The 12,105-nt window shown below is 41.7% G+C and overlaps 1 protein-coding gene across 5 annotated transcripts in view; it reads right to left on the bottom strand.

The window, feature by feature from the left end:
• Positions 1-4,817: 4,817 nt before the first annotated feature.
• NOL4 (nucleolar protein 4) overlaps positions 4,818-12,105 on the bottom strand; it is a 192,449-nt gene continuing 185,161 nt past the window's right edge. For 4 of the 5 annotated variants that reach the window (XM_054191579.1, XM_054191578.1, XM_054191581.1 and 1 more), the window contains one exon: positions 4,818-5,011. In XM_054191579.1, the coding sequence (XP_054047554.1) occupies positions 4,818-5,011 (194 nt within the window). Of the gene's footprint in view, positions 5,012-11,270; positions 11,352-12,105 lie in introns of all 5 variants that reach the window. The other variant, XM_054191577.1, reaches the window with a different exon arrangement.

The following is a 12,105-nucleotide window of genomic DNA, read 5'->3' as shown; positions in this document are numbered from 1 at the left end:
CCGTCCGATTCTCTCCCTGTGCCACTGTGGGGAGTGAGCAAGTGACAGGGTGGGGGCTTCTCTGCCAGCCAGGGACAACCCACCGCAGCCTCAAACTGCTGTAGGCCATGGACATGCCTTTAGAGAGCACTGCTATATGCTTACTCTATTCTTCCATCCTGCTGTATCTGTTTTATTTAGTATCAGTGACAGAATAAAAGGCTGTGAAGAATTGCTCTTGTCCAGTACAGCCATTTTATATTACCATAGAAGCATAAAATCATTTACGTTGGAAAAAACCTTTAAGATTATCAAGTCCAACCGTTAAAAAAAGTATTCTTACATACTTAGTCCAGCAACTATCTGCGTGGCATGGCTTGATTTTTGTCATTATTTCACAATTCTTTTTCATGTACTGGTAACTGTTTTTCAATAGTAGTTAGAGTCAGGGGTAGGTCCTGACTACAGGATCTATTGAGATCAGCTTCTCTTTATATAGAAAAATGTGCATCGTCCTTACAAATTCCTCACAAGCCACTCAAAGCCAAATTCAGAGGAGCTTTAACAAATTTATGGGAAGTTTTTAACACAATGCTAGGAACATGAGAGAAATGAAATTGTTCCTTTTTTCAATGGAGTTTTACCAACAAAACTTACCTCCACTTAAACTGTATTCGACAGGAACTCAGGTCATTACAGCAAGAAGATACAATCCCTTCAGTATAACTCTGTTTTCCAATTAGGTTTACAGCTATGGTCACGTACACGTTCATCTGCTTTTCCTCATTCAGAAAATTCATTCTCCATACAAGGGTGGGCAGCTTTTGAACTGTCAAATACTTGCTTACCTCTGAATTGTCTTTCTGTAGCTGTTGATACTCATCATGGCTGATATGGTGGCGTTCTCCTTCGATGACAGGCAGCAAGGTGCTAATCTGGATAAAAAATTTTGACTCCAGATCTCTTTTTGTGTGTTCTGACTCCAGTTTTCCAGCTGACATCGAAAGCAGTAAACAAATCTGGTTACGTGTTAAACTGGTCAGATTGTCTGCTCCCACAACCTAAGGTTGCATCTAAAGCTCTTACTCACAGTTGTAAATGAAAATGAAACCTATCCTGGAATTCAAGGAGAGAAGAGAAAAGAATGGATAAGTTACTTGTCTTCCCAGTGTGGATGTAAGCCTAAAGAGACTCAACCCACTGAGACCACAGTCATGTTTGGTACTTAACCCTGGATGGGAATTTAGGGATATTATACGACATTCTCTCACCATCCGTCCCTTTCCGTCAACACCCTGAAGACTCAAGGAAACTCTAGGAAACTCTCAAGGAAACTCCAGGATAGTTGGGAAGACGTGAGGCGGTCTCAAGGACCTGCCCATCTGCACTACTGAAGTTCTGCAGTGAGACATCCATGAGCTTGAAGTAATAGTTTAATGAAGGTAATTGATATAAGGACAACACTTTTCTGAAGACAGCCTTACCCTAACAGCAATATTTAGGCCGAGGTGATCAGGCATTGATTACAGAAGATACGGATAAGAGAAAGAAATAACTCTGCAGTTATTTCTAGATACCTGACTCAGTCTATAGTTGGAGCAAGATCTTCTCCACTTGCACTTCCTTAGGAGGTTGAAAGCAGGCAGAGAGTAGGTGGCTCTGACACCTATACTGCATCCAAGAGGGCAAATCTAATTGTGTTGCTTGGATCTAGATTTGCACACACAGAAGTGAACTGAGATTTATGACCTCTCCTTCACAGGATGGGTCTGAATTTCAGTACCCTCTTCAAAGAAGAGGAAGTTAAAACTATAGTTAAATCTCTGATTGTTCCAAAGAAGACTTGAAAAAAGCCAGTACTTAGAGGTGGAAACAGCTATAAGGACCCCATCAGTCTGCTGGAATTTGGCACAGATAAACCACTTGAGGACTGAAAACTAAGCATCTGTATGAGCCTTTAGAGAAGAACATCAACCCTCCTACAATTGAAGAAGGCCCTAAATATTTCAGAGAAGGCAGCCAGAAGAAGAGGATGTGTGTGCTGTGGAAGACATCCCTGGAGAACTATCAAAGTAGGCTGGGGGTGGAGCAGGTAAAAGGGGAGACTAGCCATAGGCCTTGAAGGTCATATGGTGGCCCCCAGCTTTCCTACTTCTCCCTCAAGAGAAGGAGCAATTAGGGGAGAGGAAAGAGGAGTCAGGGGGTAGAATACCGAAGTAAATCTCTTACTTCCTCATCCTCTAGCCTCTTGTCCTAATCTGGATTTAGCAAGACAGCTGCCCAGCTGAGAAGCATTCCCGGCTGGCAAACAGCATCTTAGACAAACTGCTGGCTGCTGCTTAGTTGACAGTTCGAGGCACACTGCCCTGCACAACAGGACTAAGGAAACTTTGAAACCTAGGCAGAGCTGTCACTCTTCTCCTCTGTGGAAAACCTATGCCAGAGCTTTTCTTTGGATGAGGCCAAGATAGTGACCTGGCACAAGGTATCTGCTTCATCCCTTCCTGGCACGCAAGAGACAGAAGCAGCTGTAGATGTTTTAAAGTTGAAGAGACAAAAAGGCACTTGGTTCCTAACCAACTTTTGAATGCCTGGTGAGACAAAAGCCGAGGAAACCACACATCTACGGTAGAGACAAGCTATAGGCTTTCACGGGCATGGTGAGAAGATGTTGAAAGCAAATGCATCTCTCAAGTGATGGGTAGCAACTAGTAAGAATTTGCAACAATGTTCTCATATCCAAGACCAAGTGCCTTTAAAAAGATATCCAATAAATTTTTAAGAATAAACGTAGCATGGCAAAATGGTGTTGCCTCCAGCCAACTTAAAATTATAAAATACTAGTGACTCAGATCTCATGATTTATGGACCACCCGCTTCTGCTCTTATTGAGGACATTCTTCATTAATACAAAGATCCAGCCAGATCAGCCTACTGGGTTTACTCGATAATTTTGAGAAAAGAGGTTTGGGTGTCTGCATGAACTGGACTGGAAGGCCCTTTTTGCTGTTCAAAGACAATAATATTTATAGCTTTAAATGCTCTGTCAATTTAAATGTTATAATGTTTCACAATCATGTATTTAAACACAGAAATCTGTTTATTTACCCAAACAAAACAGAGGAAATGATTCCAGCCCTCAGGTTTTGAATTCTCATTTAAATATGTGAACATCAGTCCACAACTTAGAGATGTTTGTGTATCTATGTACCTCCAAAATACTCATATTTCATAGGCTTTTTCACATTAATATTCACCAACAGTATCACAAAAGTTCTTTTTCTTTTACATAACTGTAAGCAACAGTAATTCTAGAAACACTAGAGAAAAAAAAGCATAGCAATGTCCACAGTTACAAGAAAAAGTGCACATTACTTGGTCACAATCACAGTCATTACTTGGAAAACTATATGTAACAAGTAGATATAAAATATCACTGATGCCTTAAACTCATTGTCAAAAACGGAATTACATAAAATTTTGTACATGAAATAAGGCAAATTTAGGAATGCACAAGAAACTTGTTATTCAACAAAAGCTAAACAACAGAACAGATAGTACAGTAAGCATAAACTAAAGTACTTTTTTCTATATACTTAAAAATAAGCCTGCCGTAGTGCACAAAGAAAACACCATTAATGTGTAATCAATATTATAAAATAAGAAATAGAGGGGTTGGGAAGAGTGGGGGAGGGGAAAGAAGAGTTTTATTATAGTTGCAGCTGCATCCATTTACAGTTTTGTACAGGTTTTAGCTAGGCCTGGGAATTATACAAATCATACCAGAAGTGTCAATGACCTTCCTCCATAAGAATTTTGTTTAAATTAAGGAAAACAAAATAAATACACACAAGAGTGCAAATTTTCAGATTGTCACTTGCAACCTCTTAACATTCATCATCTACATCCAATCACAACTAGAGGGACTTGTATAGGACAGCAGCAGTGATCATGGAGTTAGATGAGTTCACCGTTAGAAATCGATTTATCTTTTTTTTTTTTTCTCAATGATATGTCTTTTTTAAAAAACCCTCAACTCTTTATTAATTGCTAGTAAAGCTGCAATATATTACAGAATGGAGTTGAGAATGGTATGAATGCAGGAAATGCATGCTTCCTTCGGAAGGTATTCCATAGATGACAATTTACAGTACAGGGGGGAAGAATTATCCAGCATCAAGAGTTACTCGTTGTAGAAAGAATATGAAGTTGGGTAGAAGGGCACAGTCGGGGGTTCAAGAGAGGAAGGGGGGACTTACAATAGCTCCTCAAAACATTTTCAGGACCAGTGAAAAAGTTTACCAAAGTAAAAATGAAAAATCTTGAATGAAAACAAAAATCTTTTGTTTTGTTTTTTATAAAAATTACATTTTTTTAAAATACAAGATCCTTTTAATTGCAATTGTGCCCTGTAGCAACAGGACATTTGGCAACGTCTTGCCATATACTGCAGCTTTAAGTCCAATGAGTCAGTATCACATTCCACTAATATTGCACTTGGATCTTGAACCATGTTTTTTTTAAAACCGTCACAGCATCTTCTGTTTCCTCCACTTGTTAGAACGAGTTAATTTCTAGCCACTTTTTCGATATTTATGCTGACACACTAAAACAAAAGCAATAGGCTGGACACAGTAAAGTACCTCAGAAATACCGGAGGTCAAAGTTCACTTGAAGCACCTTAACACATCACTTTATGGATCAAGAACAGTGTGGCGTTATGGTAATTAACTCTTCTAAAAAGACTGTGCAGTAACTGAAGTGTGTGCTCTGGGAAATCAAAATGTCATTAGTGGAAACTCTGAGATAAGACCAGGCCAGTGTGAAGGTCACATGACTCAGTTCTGCTGCAAAATAAGGTTTTCCAGTTCATCTGCAGAACGCAATAAAAATGCGGCTGATTCTCGGTACCCTGCCACAAGCTGCCTCACTGCGTTTATTTCAGTTGGACTCAGCTGGGGTCTAGAGCTTGAACTACTGGAGGATCCGGAGCTGGTTGCTAACTGCCTCTTCATACTGAGATCTGTTGGACCTGCAGATAAGAGACAGGAAAAGAAAAGAAGCTTCAGATCCGCTGCCAGAGATGTTTCACAGGTTTGAAGCTACAAATGCAGAGTAGCAAAATCTGCTCTCAGCTGCGTGCCAGTGAGAAGCAGCAGAAACAAGCCATAACTGTTCAGTTACCAGTTGCCTTGACAGGTACCGCGGGGATTTATATTTATAAATGACAGACACCCTTTAAGTTCTACTTGTGTAACGTGAGGGGCGAGTCCACTGCCAGCAGAAAATTACCCTCTGAGGGGTATCCCAACACCCCAACACTGCCCTAGGATCTGACGCCAGTGAGAAAGCAGAAGGTTCGTCTCCTGTGCCTCCCCCACCTCCAGCTGCCATCGTAGCCTTCATGGCAATCTGCACACTTGCAGTTTTTATCACAGCATACCAAACTTATGCTCTCTAGATACCTATTTTCCTGTTTTATGCTTCAATCAGCATGCGGCCAGATTGCGAATCCCTTACGGACGTAGATAAATGGTCATTCACTCGACCAGGCCTGACACCATGTGATCACTTACATAAATAGCTGCTCATGAATGAGATTAGGCTGGTGACAATCTGGCTGCTCCAGCGAGGAGTACGCGATCATCTGTGGGGGCTACACACAGCTGGCAAGATATCGCGAGGATCTTGTAAGGCCTGAACACTGACAAGAGAATCTGCAGCAATCAACATGTTGCAGTGGCAGCTTATACCAGCACGCTTAGCACTTTTCATCAAAGAATATCCTCAAGACCACGCATGCTGCACGCAGAAGACAGCACTCCTGAGGGCAGTCTGCAGGTTACCATGACCAGCAAAACCATCTGCCATTGTGAAGTTTGGCTTTGTGTGGAATTTTCCTGGTCTTTTGACTACAGTTATTAATCAGCTAAGATATACGGTGCTCTGATGAGATGTTTGCGTTTTCCACTTAATACATTTTTTCTTCCTGGAGTGTAAATTTGGACAGGTAGAATTGGACTGAGGACTTTTTTAAATGCAGAAGGATACAGATGGCAAGCATACCTATCAGGCAGTTTATTGTGTGGAAATCTGGGAAAATACTGCTCATACATTTTGACAGTGTAGCATATCTATACCTCTGGCAGGCAGAAGATCAGACTAGCCTGATGTTTATCTTCATACTCTCCTGGAAATTGGGATCAAGCTATGCAAGGGAATGTATCTTGCTTTCCTATGAGAAAGATGTCACTTTTCAATTTCATCTGGACAATGTATGTCAATGCCAAGGCTGAGAAAGCCTTGGCTCACTGGATGGACCTTGCTTCCTAAAAAGACTGCAATAATTTTAAAATTTAGCATATTCAACTGGAGGGTACAGAACACACCACCTCATACTCCAGAGGTTCTCCTAAATAGTCCCACCAGAATCCCAAGATTCAAGACCAGACTCACTACCTTAAGCACTAACGGAAAGAGATGTACTGACTTCCAGAAGCTGAATATCTTGTCATAAACCTTACTGATTTTAGTTTCTTTTACGTTTATGCAGAGATACAGCTGAAACCACAAAGAATGTGGAGATGGCCACGTCCCCATACTCACTGAAGTTAATGAAAATCTTCTCTTGAGTGAATGACAGCAGAGCTGGGACTACGAAAAGAAACTACTCAAACAGAAAGGGTCCTATTAGTTCTTATTTCCTACTATGCAACTAGCATGAACAGCACTTAGCCTTACAACTGTATTACACCGGCATAAATGAACTGACTTTTAAATGACTTCCAGTGTACAAAGGATAAATAAAAGGACAATTAGCTCAGTGAATTTGTTTCAGTGTGACCGCACACTGCAGGGAAACGATCACGGTGTGAAGAAGCTCAGACGGTATTTCTAAGTAAAACCTTAACCCAGCACAGAGGAGAAGGGTATACAAATCATAAAGCCAGCTGGATTGAATGGTTGTAAGAAGCCATTAAAGACTTCTATATTTATTGAAGCAATAGTGAAAAAGCTACCACTGACATATTGAGGGCATTGTGCTCCATATGAACCTACTTTAACTTTTATGTTCTTTCCTTGACTCTCATTCATGTCACAGCCAAAAACACACTCACAATAGATGGCAGACCAGAGCTTCTGCTGCAGAGCACGTCTTTTTCTGAAACAAAAACGAAGGGCTTTTCTCATTGGTAATGCAGATTTTTAAGTGATTGAATAGGATATTAAGTTTATTTCACTCATAGGCAGAAAATACATAGAAATGCGCTTGCTTACATCTCTGAGGTTTTTCTTTACAAAAATTGATGACATAAAGTAAAAGCACCGCTCTGAAAGGAAAACTAGGAGAAGACCTGATGTCCGGCATGCATAAATCAGTGCAACTCCTCACAAGTCTATAGGGTCACAGTGATTTACACAAACTGAAGATCTGGCCCTGTATTCCTAGATGTCTGGATTAACTGTCACGAGGAAAGTTTTTTAACCCTTCAGGATGTGTATCTTTGAAGGTACTGGAAATCAAGTTTTGTGCAAGTGCAAATCCGCATTCTGCATATACAAGGAACCATCAGGACCCAGTCCCTCTCCCATCCTTCTTGGTCTGGGAGACTTCTGTTGTATACAGATTTCTTGTATCCAAAGGAAAAAAAAAGGAGAAATCTCAGATTTTAACTTACCCCAGCTACTTCAAACTACTTGATTATTGTTTTTATTTCTATATACTAGGAAAATAGGATTTTACTTCAGTCCCCAACTTCTGCCGTGTACTTAACAAGTCACGGTGCTGTCCTCCTTCCCCTTTAATAAAAGCCCTCTGAGCAAAAAAGCAAAGAAATCCACACACACAGAAAAGTGTTCATGGCTCTGGTTTCAGGAGAGTGAGTACACCCGTGCCTTTTCAGGAAGGGAAGCTGCATGTGCTGGCAGAGAGCTGAAGAGAAAGAGAACAAGCCATGCTTGATGTGGGGATAGGGATTCAGTTCTTCTTTTAATTGTGGAATGTGACCCCTACACCCCACCTCCAAAGATTGCCTGTGACAGCCCAAGCTTTAGATCCGGGAGAATACCTCACTCAGATTACCCCCAGGATGTATTATACCGGTCTCAGCTTTTAATAGCTGTGATAGAAACTCACTGGCAGTATTACTGATTCTTAAGGTTGTCCAGGCTGCTATATGCTAAAAATGCTATAACTTATCTGTTGCTGCATCAGTCACACCTGGTCATTCACAAAATAGGGAATAAATACATCTTATAGTGTAGATTTTTCCTGTGCAATTTTATGCAAAACAGCTATTGAAACATGGGAATCTAAATCTTACTAATAAATATCCACCACACTTCTTTAACCAGACAAATAATTCTCAAATATTCTGAAGGCTTAAAATAACTGGTTAAGGTAGACACTTCATGTACCTCTATCTCGACTAAATCTGGAGAAAGCTGAACAGCTTCACAACCACTTTTTTAATAACTGTTGTGATAGTTATTAAATAGAACTATTTCCTTAACGTACTTAACATTATTTATTAAGCTGCCAGTCTTCACAGGAACAAGGAAGTGTATCGTTATACAGAGAGAAATCTGCATATTTTTACAATGAATTTTGCAGTGTCAGGTTCCTCCAAGGTGACACTGCACATTTTAGCATACTGATTCCCACACTGGAGTACTTCAGGACAATTAAAAATCTTGTCTGAAAATATTGTCATGTTCCACAATGTCTTGACAGTGTGCAAGCAAAGATTAAGCATATATCATAGAGATGAAGACAGGATACGTATTTTTAATTATTTATTTCTCTTAGTCCATACCATTATAACTCATAATTGTCACCTCCCATGTTTTTATAACAGCACAACATTCTCTTAAGCAGCGGGTTACACAAATTGCTGAGAAATATCCTTTCTTTTATACTCTTTGAGAAGACTGAAGTACTGCTCATCTGCCTCTTGCCAAGGACACCTGATTGACACTTTAACACGAAAATATTTTCATTTTACCACCTCAGTCCAGTTACATAGACCTAATTACCCCCATGAGGTGAAACTGTTCTTGTTGGAACCACAGCAAGCTGAATATGAGAATTCTGAAAACCCACTCTTCATGTGCTAGGCAATCATTTATCAAATTAGCTGCTAGGAATATCTGCCATTAAATACATTGCTGGACAAATGGCTTTTCTGTAAAGATTTAAATGGAAGTAGTTGTTGCCTCATGCACTACTCATTAGCAACATGATTTATATCAAATTCTGAAATATGGGTCAGACGTAGATGTGCTGTTACTGATTGCTTAGACACTATCCACTGTCGGCAAAAATCCCTTAAGGATTGTATGCAGTCACTGGGTAGCGACCAATCTTATAATTAACAACTACTGAAAGAATAATAAATGTGTCAATGACTCTCAAAATGGTTGTCACTATTGTAGATAATAATTTAGAATAACAAAAATAATTTTTAAAAGCTATACGTTCTTAAGCATCTGTGCTTCTACATTTTCATTAATAGTTAAGCAACCTCTTTCATCAGTGAAGATGTAAAAAGCAGTGGCACTTATTTATAAAAAAATACATTTGCCCATGCTTTGAAATCTCTCTTGTGTATCTCTTCTATTGCACCTATTCTCCTCTCCCCCTTTTTTCCCCATGAACGGCTTTAGAAGTGAGTATGTACTAGATTCTCATATACTCCAACAAAACCAAATAGAAACAACTATCATTTTTTTTTATTTTTCCAAATAAGATGTATTTATTATTGGAAGAATGTTTAATTGTGATATTATGCACCTGTCAATGTTTCTTTTCCTCCTGCCTTCAAACACGGAGTAGATGTGCCTAAAACTATAGCTTCAAGAGACAGGAGATCTCAGTTTAAGAAAACAGGGACTAATGGATTGGACCTTTTAAGCTCCTTTCTCTCTTCTACACCTTTCCCTCTGGAAAACATTCCTTCAGCTAGTTTAGACATCAGAAAAAACTGCTGTGTTGCCTGAGGAAACAGACGTGAAAACACAGAAATGCCTATAGTCACTGAACATCACGCATTTTCAACAATTGGCAAACACCCTGGTTTGTGATGAAATGATTACGTGATATCCTCTAGTAATGTCTCCTGTCCACCACAGGAGATTCATTATGTGACATACACCTGTCTTGCCTTAATGGCTGTCTCCTGAGCTTTGTGCAAAGGTAGAAAAGTAGGATACTGCTGAATATATCCACAGACATTCCATCTCCATTCCTATGGTGGGAGCAGACTAATACTTCCATATGCCATGTATCTGATAATTTGAAGAGGAGGAGGAAGCGGGGAGAGGAATGTGGGAATGATCTTAACATAGAATTCAGCCAGCACTTCCCTGCGAGAAATCCCCACCTTTGCCACAACATAGGTCAAACCATTTAACTTCTCTCAACTCCACATTTTGCCTTTTTAAACGGGACTAAACACGCTCTCCAGGTTCCTAACTCTATCACTCTTGTTCCATGCCTCTTCATGCCCCAGGCTCCAGCTGTGTTAGAGGCAAGCTGTTTTGCCTTTCCTCTCTCTCTCCACTTTGATGTCATCAGAGTAGCACTGAGAACACAGAAGACTGTGCAAGAGCGGAGGCATAAAGAAGAGCTGGAGAGAGCAACCACAGCAAAAATCCCATTCAATCCCTACATTATGGCCAGCCATGCTGCGGGTAACCCAGTCAGCACTTTCAGAATTAGCTGCACACTGGATGATCTCAGCTGGACTTTTTCTTTTTTTTTTTTCCTACTTTATTGTCAAGAAGCCTCTACTGATCATGCAAATGCCAAGATTTTACAGAAAGTTACAACTTCACCAAATGTGAGGGTGCGGAAATGAGGCACCCTCCCTGCTGTCACATGCACAAGTGGACAAGAGTGCTTGGCCCACCTCTCCCTGCCCCAGAGCACCATGGCCATGGACATGGGGCTCAGCAGCATCAGCTCCAGGAGCTTCCCCCAGCTATCCTGTCACCTTCAGCAGGGCTGCACCACCTGAAGGACCAGGAGGCAGAGAGACCAGGAAGGCTGATCTGAAGGTAAGAGGACTGGCTAAAGCGGGGAACGGCCAGGAGAGCGCAGCCCTTCTGGGCATCCGGAAGGGAGCAGCAGGGAGAGGTGAGAGGTGTGGTGGGATTCCAGCAGCTCCAGGCTGGACTGCAGGGCCATTGGTCGTGGCCCGCCCATGGGACAGGAGGCTGACAGAGAAGCCTGCCAGGGCTCAGGATTTGCTTGTGGTGTGAATGTATTCAGATTCGGCAGGAGGACTCACCTGAGCTGGAAGGGGACTGGACGTTTGTGGTGCCTGGGATGCAGTGCTGAGTTGCGGCTGTGGTGGAGGTAGGCTGCAGATCTGTGTAGAAAAACAGAGACACAACAGCTCCTTTCTCTTACCATGACACGAGGGGATGTCCTGCATTGCCAGTTTGCCATCGAGTCTGAAACACCCCCCCCATTTTACACACACAAAGTGAAATGACTGACATTTCTGCCTAGAAAACCAGGCAATGATGCAGAAGAAATAGCCCCAAAACACCCCCAAGAAACCCAGCAATGGCAGCAGAAATACTCTCCACACTTCTTAGGCCAACTGGACTTCAGGAAATGAAGTGGCTGTGGAGAGCAAAGCTCTGACAAACCCGCCCTGGCTTCAGAGAGTGCTGTCAGCTGACAGTCGTCGGGAGAGGGCAGACACCAACCCACTGGACAGATATATGTGGGGAGATGGGGCGATCCCACTCTCTCAGGAGAGGCTCAGGCAGCATGCAGGGACTTCAGTAGCTTCTGGCATCAGCAAGAGATTTTGCTCCCAACAGAGCAGCCTGTCGCCTGTCCTCAGCCTCCTGCGCTCAAGCTGGGAGTTCCTCCAAGCTTGGCCCAGGTGTGATGCAGTTGGGCCAGCTGAAGCCTCTGTGTCTGCCTAGGAGCTGGCAAGCAATTTTGTTTACACCCACTGGGCTACCCCACCTTGGAGACTCCCCGATCAGTTTTATAGCAGAAACTGCATTAGCCTTAAAAAAGAGAGCCATGGAAATCCACCCTTCTCAAAGAGCAGCTCTCCTTTAACATCTAGAAGAATCAAGGGCAACATGCCCAAAGGCTTCTCC

Source organism: Rissa tridactyla, chromosome 2 (genome assembly GCF_028500815.1).
Source record: "Rissa tridactyla isolate bRisTri1 chromosome 2, bRisTri1.patW.cur.20221130, whole genome shotgun sequence".
Classification (NCBI taxonomy): domain Eukaryota; kingdom Metazoa; phylum Chordata; class Aves; order Charadriiformes; family Laridae; genus Rissa; species Rissa tridactyla.
This window is presented reverse-complemented; position numbering and strand designations above follow the sequence as displayed.